The following is a 23,946-nucleotide window of genomic DNA, read 5'->3' as shown; positions in this document are numbered from 1 at the left end:
TCTTTAAAACATCTTTTTCTTGAGCCGGAAAATTATTATTTGTTGAAATTCAGAGCAAGTTTACCTTTAACACTACATTAAATTGTTAGACAGACATACAGCCTTTGTCTCACATTAAAACTGCAAATTATATCGAATTTGCATTTGCTAAAAATAGTGTTCAATAAGAATTAAACCCTAGATTTTGCAATGTTTTATTTTGAAGACACAATGGCCATTTGTTTTTCCCAGTTTAAATCATATGATTCATGTGGAGTTGATACATTACATTTGACTCACAGGTTTACATTTCTGAAATTCACAGAACACGTAAATATCGCTTATATCTTATGGTAGTAAACATAACAGAATATACGGCACATAATCAGCTGTAACATGTCAACCATTCAGCACGCTTTTTTCCCCCCACTACAAAGTGTAACATGTCATGTCCAAAACCGCCAACAGGTAATACAAACATTCTAAAAGTGCATTTTAAACATTCATTTCGTAACAATCAAGTTCAGAGATTTCCTGTATTGTATACTGTCAGTGGCATTTGAAAACTGCACAACGAAGCAGTAACTCCAAATTCACACAGGCTCACTTGTCAGGATCACTACAGGTTTATTATTCACATCATCTTTTCAAAAGTGGTTTATGGATGTGCTACTCAGAGAAAAGCACAGAGTTGGCTTTATTACAAAATCCATGAGTAAAAAATAGACAAGTACTTAAACACTGTAAAATAGATTCATTCTTTCTTTCTTTTTTACAAATAGGATGAAGAGCTGACGCTTCATTGTTCCTGAAAAATGAAATCTCTGCAGTCCCTCAATCACTATGTCGAGGAGGTGATGAGGCAACCCAATTGTACAGCATCACTGACCAGCACTGAATGCTCCACTGTACACAATGGTCTTTTACCCACACCATTAGAGTCTGTGAGTGTGCATAAAACCATTCTTCCACCAAGTGTCACGTGATGAATACACTGCAAAAGCATACTGAGGATGTATAATTTACAGTACAATGTCCCTCGGCATGATCCGGCGAAGGAAAGTCATCGTACATCTATGCTTGTCCCTTTTGGTCATTTGTGTGACCTCACGTGCTTAATCACTCTCTCTTCGTACACCTTCCTCATGGTTTTTTCTATCTGCTTTAGGAAAACCTGAGGAATTCGACCACATAGGGTGTTGACTGTCTCCAGGAACTTGGTCTGAATGGGGTAGAAGAGTGACTGGAACAAGTTGTCTTCAAAGGGAAACTGCAGACACAGAGACATTGATTGTTACAAGTCTGACTTTCAGGTAAAAATGAAACATATCATAACATTAAGTTATTAGTTTAGAGTGTGCAGAATACGGCCGTACCCTGTGCTAATCAAAAAAAAAAGTAGAGCATAGCCAGTTTGGATATGTAAACCTACAAAAAATGTGCCAATATAGTGGAATAAATAGCAGCATAGATAATAATGATTTAATTTACTACTGATTTGAGTTGAAGAAACGGGTTTTGTGCATTTGAAGATTTCATGCTTAATTGGACAATCTTAAACAGGTGGACTTAATTAAAATTCACCAAGGTCCAATCTGTGACAATACTAACTAAATGCAATATCTAGAAACTTTATCGTGGGTTTGGACCAAACTGTGCCTGTAAATAGTATTCTTCTGTGTCCTTACTATTGATTTAAGTGGGTACATTTGAACAGAAGAGTTGTGCTTAGTCTTATGGTGGCGCTATTACCAGAGGTTTTTAGTTGCCTTGTGGAAGCATGAGTATGTTAACTATTCTGGTTTGAAAGCCCTGTTTTCCACATCCAGTTCTTTTTTTCATTTTGACCACACCATCTAAATTACCGACTAGCTTCGAGTCTTCTCTTCACTGTGTTTCACTACCTTACAATACAGTCTCTCTGTGTCTCCAAATGCATTGATTTGTGTCACATGAGGTGAAGGACGCTGCATTTTTATGGTGAATACCAGGCTCGCTGCAACTGTTAGAAGAGAAATGCTCTGGAAAAATGTTAACAAACCTCAATATCTAATTAACTAAAAAACAGAAATGTTTTATTCACATTGAAGAATGAACTTTGTTAAGTGCCAGTGGAGTGATTTGAGTTTCAACAGACCTGACTGTATGTCAGTATAAAGCCATTATCAGAATGGAGTACTCGCCTCCTGTATTGCATCATAGACGACCTTAAATGCAGGCTGCTTGTTATCATGATACACTCCACGGTTGCCATGGAGGATGGACACACCCTCCTCTTCAGCCACTTTACAGTTACTCCCATACATGCAGTGATCAGGTCTGTAGTTCCACAGACAGGGAAAGATGTAGAGACATTCTGTAAAATGAGGAGAACACATGAAAACAAAGCATTGTACATCTAACATTTAATGACAGTGGATGACTGCATATCCACCCATACAGTAAAAATTATATATGATATATAGATTAAAAACAAGGGCCGTCAAACAATACAAATTTTAATCTGATTAATCACAGTTTAGCCGTGGGTTAATGGTGATTAATCTTGATCATAAGTAATTATAATAATGGAATTATTATATTGATCATAAGTAATTATAATAATGGAATACAGCATCATTCTGACAATGTGCAAATATGCATAAAAATGAATGCATCTGATTAATTTTACAAATTAATTAACATGAATAATGCAAGAATTTCAACAATCCTAAAAAAAAAATCTGTTTATGTCAATCTGTCAATCTGCCATGAAAAGCCAGCACAGCAAAGAACATATACTGTCTCCAAGTCAACTGATCAACATGGATACACTGCTGAGGTGCATTTATTTTTAAAAATTAATTTTTGCCAACCATCGAGAACGGCAATCAAATATCTGCTTCAGGAGCGCCACAGTCGTAATCTAACAGAAGCATGTTCCATAATCCATAAGAAAACATTTCTTTTATACACAGAAATTATATTACTTAATGTTAAACATTTCAGAAAACAATTATCACTCACACTGACAAGTGAGTCAATGACATTTCATCATAATAATTAATTTAAGTGCTCAAGCAAAAAAAGTCAGAACAACCAACCAACACTAGTGTGACGTTTCATTTGGAAAGGAACACACAGCTCTGGTCCAGAACGTAAGTTCCCATTAGTAAAACCCCTTCACTTACACACACAAATTCATAAACATTGGACCCAGTATTAAAACACCAGAATTCCCCATTAACATGTAAAAACAAACACTCAACACAGTTTGGCTGAGCAAACACTAGCAAAACACCAGTTGTGCCAGCAGCTCTGAGCACTTAATGCCTACATCTGGCTGCTGCAGCTGGATGCTTTTCTCACACACACACTGCTGTCTACAGCTACACCCTCATCAGTATTCAGAATGCAGAATGGCTTACTCTTACTAAATTAGAAAGCTGTTAATGTACACACTGTTAAACAGCTTGGACCAAAGTGTAGAGACTTTTAAAATTTAATCCATGTTGGTTTCATTGCCCTCTTTGAAGCTGCCTCTCTTTCTTCATAACAGTGTGTACTCTTACATGCGCATTAAAGCCCAACTGAGTCGTTTAACTGCACTGCTAGCCTTGTCCCAGTCGACAAAAAACATTTTACAATAGTACAGTATGTTCATCCCCATAGCAACATGTTTTTCTCAAACCAGAATGCTGTTCAAATTAACTAACAACAAGAAATAAATCTGACTTCCCTAAATTATCTGCACAAAAAAAAAAATGAAATACTTGGGTTTCTTGTTGTTTTTGTTTGTTTTAGTCATGGTGTTTTAGGGTAGGATAGGAAAACAAAATGGCAAAAGGCTCTTCACAGCTATCAATATTTACATAATCTGTACTATTTATCATTTTTAAAAATGTAAAAGAAATATGTACATTTTTTAAATTTGCCAAAACAAGGTTCTTTTTATTTTGAAACTATATCTTAGCACTGGCTTTTTTCACAGATTGAGTCAAACTCCTTAGTTTTATTTATTTGAATATTGTTGCAAAAATCGTTCATTATTATATTATTGTATTTTCTGCACAGGTTGTCTACTTTTCTTGTTTCATAAACCATTTTTGCCCTTAATGACTCATTCAGAGCATGAGATGAATACACATGTTACCTGGGTTGTAGTGGAAGATAATGTTGAGGAGATCCTGGTCTCCCCAAGTGATGTGGTTCTTGTACTTCTGATAGAGTGGATGTAGAAGATCCTCCCACATCAGACCACTGGAGATCATACTGTTCTGAAATACCAACAACGCAAACATATCAACTTCAGCTCTTTGTTCTGAGAGACACACCATCCAAGGAGAGCCATATTTACATTTCAGCACTGGTTTGTAATCTGCGAGCAGTAAGAAGAACTGGAGAGCTGCTAAATTGAGTTCTGCGAGCAGGCATTTGTGATGCTAGTGTGGTAATAAGTGAGCTTCACACACGGCCCACTCAGAACACTCAGTCTCACCACTCAGGAAGAAAAATATTCTTGGAATGCAAAAGAGACATTACAGCTCACTCTAGTTGATCACAGTACAGGGAAATCAGACTGTGTGTTTGACCTTACTTTGAATAATGTGCTGCGAATCCTTGTTAGATTCATTAGCATGACGCCGGAGTTGACCCCCGTGACCCCGTAAAAAGGGTGGCGTGCAAAGCGGCTGTACCAGCCTATCTTGGGGACTTCATGCTCTGGGGCCATGGCTGCCAGCTGAGTGCTGTTGAAGGATTTTAAGAAACTCCAGATGTCGTCCATGGGCCGCAGGAAAAGAACATCTGTGTCCACGTAGAGAAGTGAATCCACGTCCTTCAGGATGACCTGCAGGCATGAGTGGAGGTGGCAGCAGAATTAAATGAGCAGATTTCTAGGACCAATTATTCGTATAATTCCTTGTGACATGTGACCAGTATTTGTTCTAAAAAATGTGGATAAAAATTATTGTTTGACGTCATACGTAAACACTAGTCAAATAAATAAAACCACTGTTTGTACATGCTGCTCCTAAAGACTCTCCATCTGCACAGAGCGTGCAAACAGCTTGGTCACATAGACCACACTGGCATATTAATGAATCATAACTACAAGTGCGCAGAAGGCATAGTCAGGTTTATTTCAATTAGATTTTCTCTTCTTTTTTTTTTTGTGAAAACACACGTAGCACTATGTAAACATTCGTAGCAGCCAAAAAAACTAGAACAACTGCAATATAAATGAGTTAAGACTGTTTTTACTAGGAAAAATGCTTGACATTGAAAATTAACTTTTTAGTAGTTAACTTTTTATTTTCTCACGGCAACCAATGTGACAGACCTTTTCTAAGTATAAACTGTGATGCAATCTAACAGTTTCACACAGTGCTGAATTCGTTTGTCTCATCTTTTTCTTGGCCTTATCTCTGTGGTATCTCTTTTTTAAAGAGCGAACCTGAAATACTTCCTAAAGAAGACATCCTGATAAGATGCCACTTCAACCTCTACTGGCTCTTCTACATGTCAAGGTAAGATGACACTGGTTTGAGATACCACCACATGTTGAACTTCCTAAATCACCAATATTGTGACTTGATGAAGTCAACACCAAAATGTCTGATTTGGTTGTCTTGATAAAAAGCTGAATTGGTAATGAAGGAAATGTAGTCTGGGACATTTAACTAATGTCACAACCTACAAATGCTATTGTTGTAACTAAAACTAAAATGTAACTGTACTGCATTTTTATTTCAGTAACTGTTGCCTTGTAGCATGAGAAGAAAACCTGATTGATCTTTCTGATCAATGTTCATCACATGCTAAGTCATCTAGATAACATTTCACTGAACGCCAGCAGAAAGAAAATCAATTACCAGAAACAACCTCCTCTTAATGAAATTAAGAAGTTAAGCGTGTCCCTGGAGACTGCTGGTTTGTTAAATAAATGGATGAGAAAAGGTGTGAAGTCAACACTCACCCTGCCACTCATACTTAGATAATTATACACTCAGATTAAAAAGTGCTTCATTTAATAGAAGTGAACACTTCTTCTTGAAGGGTTAAAAACACGGGCTGCAAACTTACGGGCAAAAAAAGCCTCTGAGCAGCGCAGGGCTTGAAGAGCTTCTTCCACTCGTCAGCATCTCCCACAGAGAAAGTGATGGGGTATATGGCGTACTGGAACTTAACTGATACAGAGCGAGGCCACTGCTTCAACTGAAAGTAGAAGATGGATCAGACTTCAGATACAAGAAAGTACCTAAAGAACTATAGGAATATTGAATGATTTTTTTAAGTCAATAGTTTGACCAAAAGAAAAGTATGTAAGGCTAATAATTCTATTAATGTAATCCATAATATATCCAATACTTTTATCAATTTCTAGACATTTCAGGAGACCACATTTAAATTCCAGGTGACCCACATGTGGACACACCCCCAACCTTGAAAAACTGATATAATATGACATCTACTGTCTCCACATAAGTTGCCTGCTGTACAAACTGTCGCCTGTACGTCATCATCTAGACCTTGACTATCACGGTTCCCCATCTTCCTCAAGGGTGTTTTTTCCTCAACACAAATAATTCACCCACAGTTGACAGCAGATTCATAGGTTCAGGGTTACGGGTTTAAAAAGCACATGAAGCAGTTTCAGGTTCATTAATTGGATCATGTTTAATAGAGTGTTAGTTACCCTATCAGTGAAACTAATCAAAAGCACTGGTGTAAAGGTGACTTTGGAGTGCTGCACGGTGCTGAAGAAAATACAGGTTGATATATTACATGCCAGCCTTGAGATAAAAGGATTATATGTCTGTACTAGAGCAAGAGCTGCAGAGTCAAACATGCTGTGATCTTGATGTTGTGCATCACAGAGAGAGACGTGCAGAGTTTATCAGAAATCAAAGAGCGTTTGTGTTACTGAGGTGTTCTTCAGTATTACATAGTATTTGTGATGTGTTGTAGGTATTTGGTGTGTACATCCACATTAGACACCGGAGCATCGCTGGGATTTACCCTTTTTTCAAACTGTGGAGCCAAAGGATCCTCAGCAAAAATGTGAAACTTGATCTTCTTGAGATTAAACAGCAGAGCTGACTTAATCATGGTGAGGGTCTCATCTAGACGGTCTCCACAAGCCACCACAGCCAAGTGCATGAACTCCCCCGGCTGGGTTTGCTTCCTCGCAGGTCGACCCACATTGCTTTGCGATTTGCTAGAAAAAGGACACAGATGAATGGAGGTGAAAGGTGTAATTTAATACCATATAAGGCAGGAAATGTATGGCAATTAACCCAAGCACTTTTACATTGAGATGAAATCTTCAGAATGCAGTGGAACAATCAGGGCAGGGAGATAAAAATGGACTCTATTAATCACACAGGCAATGTGCAGTTTTTTTTTTGCAACCCTGTCAGGTCTAAATGGGTCAAGGATAGGGCTGGGGTATATGGGGAAATATTGGATGTGCTGACAATTACTTACCTCACAGACCATGGTTCTACCACTCAGTACATTTATGGATGTACACGGTTAATCTGACCTTCAGTTTTAGTTAAAACTAATCAATTTAACCGGACCCCAGTTAATAAGTAATAAATATATTTAATAAATGTGACTTCTCATTTTAAAAGAATGCTTTTGCAGAAGCCTACAAAGGCACAACAGAGGGACAGGAGCTGCATGTATGGTTCTAATATTAATTTTGTCTATATTTTAACTAATCACGTGAACACCAAGATTCAGTACAGTATGTCTGAAAGACTCACTTTGAAATGAATCGGATGTGAGAACTTAGCAGTACGTCTGTCAGCATGACGTTTCTCGACAGTAACGGCACGTCATTCTGTCGTCTTGTAGGAATCGATGCAGTACAACTCGGGAAGCATGAAGATTGGACATTCATCATTCTGTCACATCGATTAGCTCCAGAGTCAAGGACTTCTCTGAGAGTTGTGACATTCGATGCTTTGACACATCGCACCACGCTAACCATCTGAGACACAATCCCACTAAAACCAGTCCTTTGTTCCAAACTCCCTGCAGGCCTTGTTGGATTAGATTACATAGAACTTCATTAATCTCTCGGGAGTTCCCTTTTGGAAATTACGGTTCCAGCTGCAATATAGCACTATAAAAAAACACACAGGAACAGAAACAAAGAACAAGACACTACTAAAAGGAGAATACAGAAGAGACAAATGAGCCTGAACACGTGTAAGCACATGTAGATAGTCAATGATTGCTGTTGAATATTGTTAGATTATTGGTATAATGCTATTGTAAGAGTTCTCATACAGTATGTATTTATATAGGTATAGAAACAGTTAAATAAACATAAATGTGTATTTATTAATTAATATAATTAAACAATGTAAATATATCATATATAAATAGCAAGATAAAATGCACATACATACACATACATATATTTTTATATATGTCTAAATATTTACATGATAACAGTCAAGTATAAATGTACGGGTTTGTGGTTATTGCACAGATTTTTATGGATCTATTGCTCTCTCTTACCCACCAGTCATTTGCGCCCCCTCAGTGAAGAGTTGAACAGTTTAATTGCCCGATGGACAAAGGACATCTTTAGTCTGTTGGTATTAGATAGGTCCTATCTTATCTATCTAATCTAATCTCTCTAGCTAATAATTATAAATTTGGGGTAGCTCCTGATCACTACATGGCGCTGGCTGAAACAACATGTTGAACTTGAATATTTTCACAGCCGTACAGAGAGCAGAACACAGAACATTTTGTTCCAGTGTGTAGCACTTGCACTGTGAAAACAGTGGAAGGCAAATTGTTTCATGTCTAAAGGCGTTGCTTTCCAAAAGGAAAAATGATTTCCTCTGAGTCGCGAGGATAAACCATTTGAGCCAGTCGTAGGATTGAAGAGAAGCGTGAAATTCGACAGGTGGGAAACAAGGGAGGACTGAAGCTAGAGAAAAACAATGAACTGCAGATTAGGACATTAGTAAAGGTATTAAAAATCTGTCCAATCTCCAAGCTTCTATTCATCAGAAAACTCTCTTACTTTTAAGATTCCAAAAAATGTTAAATGTTAACATACTGGAAATGGTTTGTTGAACTGAATTGCAAAACATGACCAAAAAAAAGCCAGATTCTTCATTGTGTAATTGTCGGTCTGTGCACATGATGTTTTTTGTCGTGGCAGATTTCCCCACATCTGGAAACAGTCAAGAAAGCACAGAAGAGGGAAAGGAGTACATTTATAACTGGCTGCAGAGCGAGCGTGTGCTGACTGCGCTCTCTCTGCTGAAGTCCAACAAATATGTGCATGTATTGTTAAACAGAGCCGTGTTGTTTATTTCACTGGAATGCAAATGAGGCTGTATTAAAACATGTTCAACTTTTAACTTTGAACACATTTCACTGAAGACGAGGCTGTAAGTGTGCACTTGGGATTACATGCAGCAATTTGTACGTCTCTGAAGTTCAAGAAAATACAGGCGCTACTTCTCTGAGGAAGCTGATGCAACCAGAGATACAACGGCAAATTTGAGATGATTAGTCATGGAAAGACCATGACATGACCACAATCAGAATCATCTGGAAAAAAGGACAATGTTGTATGTTGTTGTATGAGTAACTAAAGAGAATGATCCCAAATAATCAGGATGTTGAGCTGAATCACCAACACCAAATATTTATCATTTGCAGTCACCAAACATGTGGTGAAGATTAAAGGGCATGTTCTAACTAAAAATCTTAAATCTAACAACAGAGTTGCACATAAATTTACCAATCTCACGGAAACCTATGGCATTTTGCCTTTATGTTGCCACACCCCACGCACGCTCTGTTAGCCCTTTTTTAGTAATAACTTTTAGTAATTTGTGATTAAATTTCAGATTAAAAATGTTAATAATTTGGCAGTCCTATTTAAAGAAAACAAAGGAGTTGTACCTATTGAACAATAGGTACTACTTTAAAGGTTAGAGACATTAACACCAAATATTTGGTTTGTTGTAATTCTTTAATCAATACCAGAAATCCCACCATGCTTGTACTCGGGCCAAATAGTTCTTCATGCGTTATTTGGTTCAATATTCAATCAACTTCAGCAGATTGCTCCTCAGTGAACCACGTAATTACTACTGTGTGACCTTAATCATCTCCAAGAGCTGAGATGCTATTTCTGCTTGTCAATTTTAACCAGCATTTACAGTTGTTTTGCTATGCAGTCTTTATTTTGGCATCTTTATCTTTTTGCTTTAGAAATTAAATGGCTTGCAATCTTTTGCTAAACAAAGTAAATTGGGTGTCTTAGCTTGCTCTCTAACTGGCAACAATTCCTGAACCATGAGGAGGGTAAGTGGTAAACTTGTCCTTCTTTCCTTGTTGTGCTTGCCTGACAAATCAAGATTTTGTTTTCAATGCATTTTATAGTGTGCACCACTTCCCTGGAAATGGGTTTTGTACTTGAGAAATGGTTTAGTATTTTATGGCATGGTTTGGCAAACACATTTGATCTCTAAAAGTTTTTCTTTACCCATAAAGAAAAACTTTTCATCTGTAATTTAACATCTTCTGACAATGGCCATGACTCACTCTCAACAATTCCTCACAGCACAAAAACAAACATTGCTGCTTCTGCAGCCAAGGCTCAGAGGAGCAGCCTCTCTGGTCAGGTTACACAGGCCAGAAGGGAGATTTTAAACTGCAGTTCACATTTCATAAGAGGTGAGGAGGGATAAACAGTCAGAATTTGTCCAAACTTAGAAATGCAAATTATAAATACTGAAATACTGCATTTGATCACCAAAAAAGTAAATTCAAGGTTGGTCAGCTGCAGTGTGATGGATGCAGCTTTTGTTTTGGCTTCTTTCCATTTTATTTGTTTTTTATTCCTCTTCAGGTGTTGCAGATTTTATTATCTCCAAATTTGTACGGTTGCTCCTTCTATTTTTGGCCACAGGAAGTTGTGTGATGTGTCAAGAGGAAATGATATGATTAGCAAAAGCGGGAACAAAAGCGCGGCTCTCAGGAAACCTGACTGACACTCCTATTTCCAAACGCCTGAGGCCTCAAAAGCGGATATCAGAAATAGAGATAAGGTACAAATCACTGCCGATTCCTACGACTTTTCTTTATTAATCAGATTGATGTAACTACCACATGAAAGCTATGTGTTAGTCACATACTGCAAAGTAGCTTTCTAACCAAGTTGATGTTTTTAAAAGCAGAAAGCTTTTGGAGCTTGTTCCAGGTGCTCCGGCTGTTCACTGACTGCAGCAGTCAGAACCAACCATTTTCCAAACCTGTTATGTTTTTTTAATGGCCAGCAGTGACCCCTTCTACCCCATCTCTCTTATCAGCGCTCAGCACACACGGGGGAATGTAGCTTCTGGGAGGACGTAAAAGTCCTTCCTCAATGTAACGCCTTGATGGCTTTTATCTGCTAAACATTGTCCCCATCCTTCAGCAAGTCTTTGGAGTAGAATACATATTACTGTCTGTCGGTGGAGAGGGTATCTACACAACCACATTGTGGCTGCTGTGGCATCGCTGGCATTCAACCCCAGAGGAAACGAAATAAGGAAGGTGCTTCTATCCTTGGACAGAAATGGTAACACACGGTAAAGCTCCTCTGCCTTTAAAAATGAAGTGTGTGTTCGTTCATTGAAAGAATCGACAGGATGCAGCTGCTTTCTAATCTCCCAACAAAAATAAATAAATAAAAAAAAGATGCCTGACCTGACATCGTGTTGCCCCAAGACAAACAGAAACAGGTTTTCTATTTATGTATTTTTTACATATCTCGTCAGTGCTGGTGCAAAACAGTTCCAGAGACAGCCATAGGCATTGTTTTTTCTTTAAATGTCTCTCTACTCAATGTCTCAGACAGGACTTAAAAAAAACAAAGACCTTGCAAAAGAGTAAAAAAACAAAAACAAACAGTGTTCGTGCAATTGGTAGAAAAGTAACAATTCCTGCAAAACACGTCAACACGCATATTTCCTTGCTTTTTAAGTGATATCAAAAACAACACAGTAAGGCTGCCACTTGTGACCACATCAGACATTCTGAGTAGAGATTCCAGAGAGGATTATTATCAGGTGCACTGTGAGAATGCAGCAATTCAGACAAAGGCAAAGAAATTCATACTTTGTTCTTTTTCCTTAACACCTGACAATACACCTTACAAGTAAACACATCAATGCACCAAGAATGAACGATGCACACAATGGTAACAACACGGCAGTTATTATTTGATGACAGAAAAAAAACATCTAACAAATTTTAGAGTCTCCCAAGGGTTCTATTGAAGATCGGTGCTGCATTTTAAAATGGAAACTTGTTTTATTTTCATTTATGCAAGATATGCCTGCATTTTGGTTCCATAGTGCAGCAGTTAGTGAAAGTGAATTACTTAGTGATTGTGACACAGCACACAACAAAATGTGACCTCTGCTTTAACCCATCACCAAAGTGAACAGTGGGCAGCTTTAAGCACCCGGGGAGCAGTGTGTGGGGACAGTGCCATGCTCAGAGCACCACAGTGGTAACTTGGTACTCGAATCTGAAGCCTTCTGGACCCAAGTCCGCTTCCTTAACCACTAAGCCACCACTGCCCTACTAGCACTGCTGCCCCTGAAACAGAGAGTCCTGGGTTCGATAACCAGAGGAACCACATGCTTGGCTCCAGCCAGGGGCAGCCTGTTACAGCAGATCTGCTGTTAATACAAGAATTTCCCAAATATGGCATAACTAAAGTTCAAATTATTATTATTATTATTATTTCTGCAATGCCTGTAATTTATTATTAAACTTATTCTAAATGTCCATCAAATGCATTACATCAAAATAAATTTAGTTTTTTTCTGCATCTGTTTAAAAATAAATTAAGAAAACCCAAGCATAACCAATTATTTTAGCACCTTAGTGCCTTTTTTTTTTTTTCAACTACAACAATGATTGAGATCTAGAGGTCAGAGGATATGAGTTCTGTACTGCTGTTGCCGTATGACATTCTCTCTGCAAATACTGCAGACATTTGCACATAATCACATTAGTCATGGTCTGTGCTCACATCACTGCCAAATATTTACGCAGTGCCCTGATTGGTACAGTGCATTTCACTAGCCAAGCAACAACGTTGAAGAGTGGTCATAGGGAGCACAGGAGTGTCACACTGGACAATTAACAATAGCATTGTAAATGTCTATGTATCCACACTTAATAAAAATTCATGGATTTAAATGAAAATAATGGACACCACCAACAAGTGTCCATTGAGAATGCCATGCTACACTCTTTAAATTACTATATTAAGTGTGGTCATTAAAACAGAAGCTATCAAAACAGAGCACTTATCTGATGTGGAGCTTTGTCAGACTAGAAAATAAGAACTTAAGAAAAAAGATTTTAAAAATGTACAACCTTTAATCTGCAGTGTAAACATTACATATTGCTCATTTATAAACACGGATGTTTTTGCAAAAAGCAAATTATAAATATGTTCTGTAATAGGGCAGATCTGGTTGGACTTCACGGACAGTGGCTTCTGGCTCTCTGTATCTAGGGATGGTTGTTTTTGGCATTTGCCTCGAGCTCAGGTTTAAGTTATGGGACAAAGTTGCTCTGGAGTACGGGTTCAAATTCAGTATGAAACACTGCACTTGATGAATACTGCACTGTATGACATGCAAATTCCCACTGTTGAGAGAATTATGGAAACACATGTGCTTGCCATCAAGTGGGGGGGAGCAAGGTTAACTGAGAACCAGAAGGTCAAAGATGGAATTCCAGCTGCATAGCACCACGTCTCTGGACCATCATTTAACCCGTGGTACCTCATCATGCTCTGACCAGATAGGTGTCCAACAGAGATAAATGGGAGGAGTGAAGGCCATCTTGGCCAAAATGACATACATAGTGTTTGCTCTGGCACCGCCTCAAGCAGACGACAGTATGATTCGTGATCACTTCAGTCGGGGTTACCGTGACAGAAAATGGTCATCTGGTTCTGTACCTCAATAAGCCTAGTAACGTAGACAAATGCAGGGGAGGCAGAGTGATTGGAGCATCGCTGTAAATAGGGATGGTCCTTTCTGTGCAAGAATTGGTAAATATATATGATATTAAAAAGTATTTGAAATGGAATGAGAAGGAACAGGAAACCAACTGCCCTCACCTCTTTGCCTTCACGCTGCCCCCTCTACTGATCGCTTTATCCTCTCTCCGTGCCCCTGAACTCAACCCGGGACGCACACCGACCCCGACCGATGATTTATCGGCAAACTTCGGCGCAGCATCGCGTCTGTGCCCAAGAGTCCGCGAGTGGGAGTTGTTGTCCTTCACCTTTTCCTTGTTCACCTCTTTCTCAACTTTTTCTAACAGCGGATCGTCCGCTGCATTGCCCCCCAAAAAGTACAAAAGTAGAAAAACTCCCAAACACACGGCGACCACAACTATTTTGCAGTGGATCCTCATGGTGTGAGCAACTTCGGACGGAATGAGGAAGAGGGATGACGGTGCTCATGTCTACGGGGGAAAGACACCAACTCCGGGTGACATTTTTCCACTGTCCGCCTCTCGCGTTTTCCCCCAGATAATGATGTCGATGATGGAGTGCAGAAAGGAGCTGCTCACTGTCCATAGAGGATCACACGGAGGAGGAGTGGCTTTTACAACATTACCGTAATGGCTGAACGATTAATGCAAACTCAGGTTACAACATCAGAATTGCTTGTCTGAACAAATAACAGTTAATAAATATGAAGACGTCATTCAGTCATAGTTCTTAAATTCTGAACATAAAAATAGCCTTAAACACCTTAAACACAGACAGATAAGTATAAGTCAGTGAACAATAACGCTTGAATTCCTGTTTGCCCAGAACATAAAATATTTGGTTCTTAAAAACATGGATCTTGACATTCAGCAGCTCGACAAAGCTAAAAGTTACTCTGAATGAGGTTTGCTGCAGCAATAATAATAATAATAATAATAAACATTATGAGAGATGGTCAACAAGTCGCAGTGTAGTGTTTTAGCATACATGTATGTGTCTGAATATGTAAACCGACCACTGAAGTTAATTCAGTCTACAGCCATCTAAGCAGTGTGGCGCTTTGGCCCAGAGGCAATGTCTCTGTCATTGGTGTTGAAACCAAGGGTTCACCTTGTGGGCAAGATCGAATCCCTGTATAGGAGTAAAATAATAATGAAAAACTGTCAACATTTCTACTAAATAATAGGGAAGCAACACAAGTCAAGATAAAAGCCTAAATAAGCCCATAAGATAAAGGCTAATAAAAACATATAGGACTAGTAGACTAAACTAAAATTGTTTGACTGTTGTAGACTGTTGTAAAGATAAAAAACAAAAAAAGAGAACAAGATAATTTAAACAGTTCCCAAAGTTTAAAAAAATACTCGTGTAAAACTTTTTTGTGGGGTGTAATTTTTTGTTTTACAATATAAATTAGTACACTTGCAACGACTGGTTCACACACCGTGTCCTTCTGGGAAATCTGAGAACATTTGGTTGCGCTTCTTGGCTGTGTATTACGGTAAAACATGGACGCCGCATGTCAACGCTGACGGTGAGGTGTGTTGGAAGAAGTCATTGGTTTTCTGGTTAGTTACTGTTTATGTCTGTTTTAATTCAACAAATGTGAATAGTGTGTTTTTTGTTCGCTGACAGAGCGGTGACTTTAGCGACAGCCGTGTCAGTTTTGTGTGTGTTAAAAAGCAGTGTTTTTGAATGCGTTGTTGCATTTGTTAGCTTGTAGCATCGTAGTCAAAACACACGAGGAGTCACAACAAACCCATGATCTGTTGAAGTAGTTGCGAACAGGACATTTATTTTTAAACAAAGGTGCAAATATTCGTATTTACCTGTCTATTTAGACAACAGAGAGGCAGTGACGATGTCAGACATACGTCGCTGTAAATAAGCGACATCTCCGTAAATGTCACGCATTTACAATGCAGTTAGGAATAAAAAAACAATTTGATGTTTGATCACTTGAAAAACAAGTGATTTTCAGATATTGTTGCAGGGTTTTTTTAGCATTGCGAATTTACACGTTTACAGTAGAGTTTGACAATGAAGACATTTTTAAAAACGATGCATCATAAATGATATTATACAAACTAATATAAAGCTACCATAAAGAGTTTGTTTAAGTTGGCGCACCAAATATTCGGTTTTTTTAATCCGTAACATATGTAACCAGGGTTGTTTACATTCGTTTGCCATCACCGTGGCCCACGTGGGCTCAGGCTTCCTCCTCTGGACACGTGATCATCCCCAATAACATTTATCAGAGACAGCCACAAGGTGGCATTCATTAGTCAGCCGGTCTGTGAACTGTAATGCTGTGAAATATGGGATGGATTGATTAATTAATGAATGCATTTATTATTTCCAGCTCTACAGGTCAGATTATACATCAACATTCATCATGATCACTCCTGCTTTTGACCTGAGTCAAGATCCTGACTTTCTGTACCTCAGCATCCGTGTGCCCTACACCAGAACTTCAGAGTTCGACCTTTATATTGATGGAACAGATTTTAAATTTTATGCCAAGCCCTACTTTCTCAGGTAAGTCAAATGGCATACACTAATTTGAGATATGCCATCAATAGATGTGAATCAATTAGTCTGGATAGCTGTACATTGTACCATTGTCTGTTAGGCTTGCAGAGTGATCCACAACAACACACACTAGGAAGGATTTTCAAAAGAGAATTTGCTAAACAGATATTATAAAAAGACATTTAAAACCTTGACAGGAATTGCAGTTATTTCAGCTGTTAAAGGCAGACTTTCATCACTAAAATTTCATATTAAATCACCTTTAATAAAAGTTGTGAAAATATCTCGACTATGGCAGAATTTTAGAAAATTTTGAAATTTAGATTCAGCTTGGTACCCCTGGGTGGGCTCACCCCCAATATTAGGAACTGCTGATTTAATCAAATCAGTCACATTCAAGGCACAAATTAGACATTTGTCATCTCTTCAACTTTGTGTTTTTTCAGATTAACACTTCCAGGAAGAATAGTGGAAGATGGAAGAGAAAAGGCCACATTTGACATTGATAAAGGTTAGTCCTGTAATTATCACATAATAATAGCAGGTACTGCCAAAGTCATATTTCACATTAATACATTTCAGTACTTGTACAAAAAAGTTCCATCATTCTCTGTTCTTGAACAGTGTTCACAAACACAAATGAGTACTGTTGCCCCTGCCATCTCATTGAAGAGCCAACAACTAACAGCAGGGGTGTCAGATTACATCACCTCACATTTAAAATTAAAAATATTTCTAATAAGAAAATAAGTTCTAAAAACTGTTCTCATAAAAGCTGTGGATTGTCTTGAATAAAAAAGGATACAATAACTGCAGCTGAGTGTTTGATGGCTAAATTGAAGGATACATTTGAAGCTCCTTGTTATTTTGGCATGTTGTAATTTCCAGCCCTGCTGGAGTGGATTGTCTATGATTTAAAACATTTACATATAAAAACTATTTCACAAGATGGTGTATTGACTAAGTTGCTGTAAGAAAGAAAAACACACTGAATAGCAAAAGTATGAGGAATATTTTCTCAGTTAAACCCTGTCAAGACTTTCAGACTTTCCAGGAAAAACAAAATACATTGTTGCCATCTATCGATATGTAAATTGTCTCAGTGGTGATCAAGATGCAGCCCGTGTTTTCACCTTTCATCACTGTCACTTCAAAATAATTCCCTGCCTGATGCTCTATTTCTTTTAATACCATGGCTAAAATGTACAAGAAAAAGTCTGATCACCACTAGACTACAGAGAACTGTGGAGTGTTTTCTTAACATAGTTGTTGAGCAGTATTGTTTTCTGGAATTTTTCATCAATTTGTGTAATTTATATAAATCCAAATCACCTCTGTCACCTTTCTCAGCGACGTTATGCTCTTGTGTGCCCACTGATTTAATGTAGAGCCATATTTTAATGGTTGGCTCTTAAGGAGTGGCAAATAAACAGGATAAAATAAAATTATATGGCCGACATTAAAAAAAAAACACAGTCCTTAAAAAATACAACCTATCGTAATGTACCTGTGGAACACCCCCGAGCCTGTTATCTGCTACAGTGTCTTCTCTGTCTGGTCATGTCCTGAGTTTGTTGTTGTATAGCTGTCTCTGCGGAAAAACTAGCTTCTCAAAGTTAAGATGTTTGAGAACTAATGCAGTTTTTTTTCAGTATTTTTGTGGAAATCTTGAATACAAATTAAACCATGAGTGAAGTCAATTAAACCTATTCACTGTTCATAGTTAATGAGCCCCAGGCAACTTTTTTGTTTAGTACCAGATTTCTGCAAATGTGTGATGTCACTGGTTAATAAGACTCGCACAGAGGTAAAAATGTTCAGGTGACAGGTAGGAAACAACATATACAGAAATATCAGCACCCGTTGTTACTTAGCAACTATTAAAAGCACTGCTGTAAGTGACGGGCCAGACACTGCTGCCTGACCCTGGAGCTGAGCTCCAGTAGCTACCAGGGATTGATCCCCGGGGAGTCTTTAGTATGCACTTCAACCAATGGACCAGAGTAAATGAACCTACTAATCATGTTCTGTCATCCCGTTTAAGGAGCCCCTGGAACCAACTGTTATGTTGTAATCGTTACAGCTGTGTGCGGTGTCTCCCATCATGGATTCTGTGTTGCATAGCTCATAGTGAATTTTCATGAACTCTAGTATAGGCTAATAAAATACTTTAATGACTATTAGTTTGATTCTCAATATTGTCTTTACATCAGTCTCTGTCATTCTGGGGGGTTTTTCTCTCTTGCGTTTAATTAGTTCTAACAACGTTGTCTTAGGGAGACGTGCACCTTGTGGTGTCTGACAGGTCCTTGTGCCTGTCTGTCACTGTGGCCCCAGTTAACACACTGTGTCTAAATAAGCCCTTAACATCTGCTAATAAAGCGCTGCTAATGAGTGTCCTTGTTTAGACTTATAATGAGCTGTCATTAGCCTCTCCATTCTGCACTGCTTGCATCTCCGGCAGTTTGTCAGCCACCCGTCGTAAAGCACCTGAAAGCATTAACACTTGGCCACATTTAAATTTTACAAGGTCTTTAAGCTAGCGGCAAAATATGTTAACTATGTAAACAAATCATTTTTAATAAACTTTTTTTTTTTTTTTACTCAGCAAATTCTTTATTTTTGCTGCATGAGAAGTTTAGGTGATTCAGTGTATCCTCTGATAATTATAGTGTTTATTTCCAAATATTAGTACTTTATGATAAAGTATTTTGTTATATTCACTATTTATTCCTTCCCTTATGTACTGTTTAGTAAAGAGATGAGTGTGTCAATTGCTTTGGATTTTTAAATATTTTATTTTATTTCTCTCCAGTCTAAGCATGAACACTTTAGATTCAGTTTCACATGGATGTTGGTTAAAACTCATCTCTCTGTGACCTTGCAGGTCTCTTCACTCTTCAGGTCTCCAAGGAAACACCTGGAAACCATTTTGAAGGACTTCAGATGCTGACGAGTCTTCTTGCCCCTAAGGGTTCCCGATCAGCGAAACCTTTAGTGGAAGATGTGGACCCTGGTAAGTTCTTACTGCTTAAACAGTCATTTCAAAATTAACTGAACATCTGTACAAACTGTAAAGTAACCCACTGAGAGTTAGTTTATTTACCCTTGTTGTTTTTGTGCTGTATTACGGTATTAGGGCTGTCAAATGGTAACAGGTATGAATTGGATTAATCACAAGTGGGAATTAATCACCTATGCATTTTGTTTAATACAAAAACAATATTTAAAAAAATAAGATCAGTTTGGGAAACATACAGAGCCTTTTCTGTATTTTAAAAGGGTCTAGTCAAAGTGTAGAAGAAGATGAAGAGGAAGAAGAAGAATTTGACTGGCAGGTGGAGCAGGAGGTGTACAAGGAGAGCTCTGAGGAGGAGCTGGGAGCTCAGCAAAAGTATGGCTTTGCCAATCAGAGGTCTGGGGTCTTCGCCAGATTACAGGTAAAAAGCTGCATAAGAATTTGATCCCGACTGTATCAGCTGTGAGTGAGAAATGAGTGTCAAATAGAATGTGTTTTTGTTGTGACTGACAGGCAGAACTCAGTGATGTGATTGATATTGAAAACCCAGAAGGTACAACAGCAGCTGAGAGGAAACGGTCAAGGCAGGAGGCCGAGGAGTCTGCATTTTCAGCAGACCACTATCTGTAAGTCATGGAAAAAACCTTATACCCTGCTGAAGTTTGTCTATGCAGCTGTTTTTTCCTGGAACCTTTTAGCTAATCAATATCCATGTGTCACTGCAGCTCTGATCTGTTCGAGGATGATGACATTAAGAGACTGCTGAAGTTTAGACCCTGGTGGGCAAAACTGAGTTCTGCACAAGATCTGGAGGGAGAAGCTGGTGAGTTTACCTAATCCCTCTGTGACATTTTAAAATATGGATGAAAAACCGTTCAATCTCATCGCCTTCAAAGTCCAACATGCAATATTTTGATCCTTGAATTATCAGGAAACAAATGTCACATAAATCGTCCTGTCGTGTTGATAACACGCCTTCTATATGAACTGTTTTATTTGAGAAAACCTTGGCCATGAATTGTAACTGTTCTCACAGTGATGTCAGTCTGACATTTTTATTTTCTTACTCGTCTCAATTAATCAACTCCTGAATGGAGGAAAAAATCATCTCAGTTTATCTTCCATACAGACTTTCTGCTAAAAACTGTCTATGCCGTTAGTTACTGGAGCAGTTACCGAGAGCCACCAGGAGGTGGCATAAAGTTGCAAAAATTCGGAGCGCATTCAAGCGTTGCCCGTGTTCACCAAATTAAACAGCAAATTCACCTCTTAATTAGTCTCTGTTTTCAATTAAAAAGCACTTACATTATTATTTATTTATTTGCTCAGATGAAGAACACTGATTTTGTCATTAGTGATTAATTCCTGCCAGTCAATGCAGTTTTGTGTCTGACAATATACAAATGCCCACAGGGAGGGTGAGTCTTGTGTCACGGTCAGAGTTGCTCGTCCTGTTAAACAGCCTCAGGGCATTTAGGTCAGGAACAGGACACTTGTCATTAAAAGATATTAAACGTGGGCCATTCCCTTAGTAGAGTGTTACTCTGGTCCCTCTTGGCCAATTTTAACTGCTGATGTAAGAAGTGATAACCTTTTAAAGCACGTCTATGTCTTTTATTTACGATACATTCTTCTGACCAAAATGATTGTTTTCTCTGGGGTTTTTTCAACCCCTGTCTTTTTTCAATCATTGACTAATTTACTTGGCCGAGGACTGTTTGTTGGCAGAAGCCTTCCAGCTGCACCCCTCTGTTAAGCCTCCTGTATGAGGTCAACAGCTGATGAGGTTTCGGCAGTGCTACAGACTTTCTAATCATGCCGTATAGCCCCACTGACAGCCTGGTAACTCCAGCACTTCCACTGGTGGAGCAAGCACCTGGCTCACAGCCATAAGCTGTGTGTGGATCATGGGAGCCGTTCATTTGAGAGAGGATTTAGATGAAACAGATAGCATCATGACAGAAGGGAAGGAGACTGTAAGTGTTTCCTCCAGTACCAGGCTCTGGCTCCTGACAATCAGCCATCAGTCAGAAACACAAAAACCATTAGCTTTACTCTTAAACTCAGCCTCCAAAGAACATTACAGTCCTCAGTAGCTGCGCTGGCTCCCTCAACTCATTCTGCATTCTAAGACAGAGCGCCTCAGTCAGGAGCCCAGCTGGAGATAGATGGGCGTAATAAACTTAATGGCTTGATTGACAGCTGGAGACATGAGCCACGGTGCGGTGTAAAAAATGGCGTGGGTCATGAGATTTAAGTGTCCATCAAATCCTAAAGGCATTCTCGTGATTTTAACCGTTTGTCATATATCTATTATGGTGAACTTCAACTCAGCCACATGGATTTTTAAGCTTTCACTTCATCTGTTTCTCCTATGCCTTCACTAAGTCTGATGGATATGTCACCTGACAGATGGATGTGGTCAAAAGTGCAAATGAAGTAGAAAGTATGCCCTTTGTCCTCTGTGGTGTCAGAGCCAGCTCACTGACAGACAACAGCTGCCCACTGCAGCCCTGGAGTCACACACTGGTTTAGACTAAATGGTCTTGACAGCCCTCTCTCTTTATCTGCTCCACTTTGTTATGGCTAAGTTTGGAAATCCGACCTTTGACCAAGATTGTCTAACCAAGGTTACTCTTTGAAAAGACAGGATCAGTATAAATATCAGATTGATTTGTACTTGACCCAATCACAGTGTGTGCATGCACAGAATTACTCATCACCTGGACAGGCCAGAACACTGACCTCTTGCATTTGTAAAATTCCATGAGCGTTTCTAACCCTTGGCAGTATTTTGACGAAGCATATTCACTTCATGCTACGCAACCATCTGGACCTGTGGTGAGCACTGATGAGCCAGTCTGCCCTCCCAACTGGATGAATTAGGTCAAGAATTAATTTGCAAGCAGCAGAAGTCCACGCGGCTTGTTTATAAATACCCTCCACAATTGATCGACTCGACAGTGATGATGAATAAATGTGTTCAGTCACAGCTGCTCAGAAGACCTTTTCTCAACGTGCCTTAACTCGCTTCTCCTCACCTCACGTTACCTCTGCTTGTGCTGCAGACTCGATAGGACCTTTATGTTGCTGCTGTGTTAGTAATTTGTGTAGATTAGGAATCGGTGTTTGAATAAAGACTAAATCCCTCTTCACATGTAGCATTAGAAACCACTGCAGTGTATACAGGAGGTCTTTGACATAAGACGTCCTCAACCTACGGCATTTTCTGGTTATGTTGCTATCTCCCGTAGATTTATAAAGAATAAATGAATATGAGAATGAATATTCACAGTTCTTAAAAAGAAAACCCAGAAACCACTGTTTATAAAATGGTAGCGTTATTTACCTAGCCACAGCTGACAGAGCTTTATTATAGTGACCCAGTCCTTACTTTGAAGACATGTTAGTATGTATTTTGACAACTCAGCTGAAAGCATCAAGCTTGTGGTCACAGGAAGTCAAAATGATGTTGCCCCCTTCCTCCGACCAGCAGATCACCACAGTCAATTCTAAAAAGCAGCTACTAGGAAGTATTAAGTGAATAGCTTAAAGTAATAAGGCTGCTGGCACCAGATTAGCCCGTCAAAAAACCTCTAAATGATTTGAAGTGTACTCATTCCAATTGGGGGACCATCATAGAGTCACTTCCTCATCAAGTTTAAAAGGGAGGAGGAGGAGGGTGGTTTGGACAGCTGCCGTCTCAGATTTCAAATCCGTTCCTTAGACTGTGGTTTAAAATAAGTCATCATTCCACAGCAGCACACATAAAATCAAGACTGATCATATCTGACAATCAGGATGTTTTTTTTTACAATACAGAAAACAAATGTTCCTAACTACTTCATGACTGCTGTGGCAGACAGTAATAGACAATTGTTCATATATGTAGAAGAAGCCATTGATTCAGTTTCCCATTTTAAATTGCCATGATATTGATCACTTTTTTGTGATTAGTCACAATTAATTGAGATAACTCAATATTGCTAATTAAGACAAAACCTTTATATTGATGGAACAGAAAGATGAATAGCAGCAGGTAGAAGCCTGTGTTTCACACCTGTTTTTATTTTACATTTAATGTAGTTTTATCCCAGTGATAAAGATAAAACATTTCAATTACAAAAAGGTATGGCACAAACATTAATGCTAAACTAAAATTTGTATAGCAACTGTGTGTTTCATTTGCTTGTAGAAAATGTTTGAGTGTGTGTGTGTGTGTGTGTGGGTGTGTGTGTGTTGTGCGTTGTGTGTTGTGCTCAGTCGTGCTGTTGCGCTGTAGCTGCACCGATGAGGCAGCAACTGCAGAGAGCTGAAGAAATGATGTAATGCCGCGGGAATCTCCGAACCAGCAGAACTAAGTTCCCACTGCAGCCAG

At 38.7% G+C, this 23,946-nt stretch overlaps 2 protein-coding genes and 1 long non-coding RNA gene across 10 annotated transcripts in view; 2 read left to right on the top strand and 1 right to left on the bottom strand.

The window, feature by feature from the left end:
* Positions 1 to 182: 182 nt before the first annotated feature.
* Positions 183 to 14,795, bottom strand: gxylt2 (glucoside xylosyltransferase 2). 2 transcript variants are annotated; one of them, XM_008320451.3, is made up of 7 exons: positions 14,135 to 14,795; positions 6,979 to 7,177; positions 6,043 to 6,174; positions 4,556 to 4,807; positions 4,112 to 4,235; positions 2,163 to 2,335; positions 183 to 1,249 (listed from the first exon to the last, which is right to left on the bottom strand). In XM_008320451.3, exons 1-7 carry the CDS (start codon positions 14,431 to 14,433, stop codon positions 1,073 to 1,075), a joined length of 1,356 nt encoding a protein of 451 aa, XP_008318673.1. In that variant the 5' UTR covers positions 14,434 to 14,795; the 3' UTR covers positions 183 to 1,072. The 2 variants fall into 2 exon arrangements, with proteins under 2 accessions (XP_008318673.1, XP_008318674.1); XM_008320452.3 differs by lacking the exon at positions 14,135 to 14,795 and adding an exon at positions 7,731 to 7,980.
* Positions 783 to 14,048, top strand: LOC107989248 (uncharacterized). 4 transcript variants are annotated; one of them, XR_003051079.1, is made up of 4 exons: positions 783 to 923; positions 1,148 to 1,292; positions 5,407 to 5,486; positions 9,152 to 14,048. It is a non-coding gene; the product is annotated as an uncharacterized LOC107989248 (long non-coding RNA). The 4 variants fall into 4 exon arrangements; XR_003051078.1 differs by lacking the exon at positions 9,152 to 14,048 and adding an exon at positions 7,822 to 7,956; XR_003051080.1 differs by lacking the exon at positions 9,152 to 14,048 and adding an exon at positions 6,928 to 7,121.
* Positions 14,796 to 15,442: 647 nt separating the features above from the next.
* shq1 (SHQ1, H/ACA ribonucleoprotein assembly factor) overlaps positions 15,443 to 23,946 on the top strand; it is a 29,036-nt gene continuing 20,532 nt past the window's right edge. Inside the window, exons 1-7 of one of the 4 annotated variants that reach the window (XM_008320447.3) lie at positions 15,443 to 15,582; positions 16,380 to 16,555; positions 16,996 to 17,060; positions 19,437 to 19,565; positions 19,832 to 19,989; positions 20,082 to 20,194; positions 20,294 to 20,391. In XM_008320447.3, the coding sequence (XP_008318669.1) occupies positions 16,413 to 16,555; positions 16,996 to 17,060; positions 19,437 to 19,565; positions 19,832 to 19,989; positions 20,082 to 20,194; positions 20,294 to 20,391 (706 nt within the window). In that variant the 5' untranslated portion in view covers positions 15,443 to 15,582; positions 16,380 to 16,412. The remainder of the gene's footprint in view (positions 15,583 to 16,379; positions 16,556 to 16,995; positions 17,061 to 19,436; positions 19,566 to 19,831; positions 19,990 to 20,081; positions 20,195 to 20,293; positions 20,392 to 23,946) is intronic. The other 3 variants (XM_008320448.2, XM_008320446.3, XM_017036369.2) reach the window with 3 other exon arrangements.

This window comes from Cynoglossus semilaevis, chromosome 11, assembly GCF_000523025.1.
Source record: "Cynoglossus semilaevis isolate Cse_v1.0 chromosome 11, Cse_v1.0, whole genome shotgun sequence".
Taxonomy (NCBI): Eukaryota; Metazoa; Chordata; class Actinopteri; order Pleuronectiformes; family Cynoglossidae; genus Cynoglossus; species Cynoglossus semilaevis.
This window is presented reverse-complemented; position numbering and strand designations above follow the sequence as displayed.

Excerpts from the sequence above, each read along its gene's own strand:
- gxylt2 (XM_008320451.3), bottom strand. The coding sequence starts at position 14,433 with ATGAGGATCCACTGCAAAATAGTTGTGGTCGCCGTGTGTTTGGGAGTT. Across the intron at positions 6,175-6,978 it reads CTCCACAGTTTGAAAAAAGG|TTGAAGCAGTGGCCTCGCTC; the intron begins GTAAATCCCAGC and ends TTCTACTTTCAG. Across the intron at positions 4,236-4,555 it reads TTCGCAGCACATTATTCAAA|AACAGTATGATCTCCAGTGG; the intron begins GTAAGGTCAAAC and ends TTGGTATTTCAG.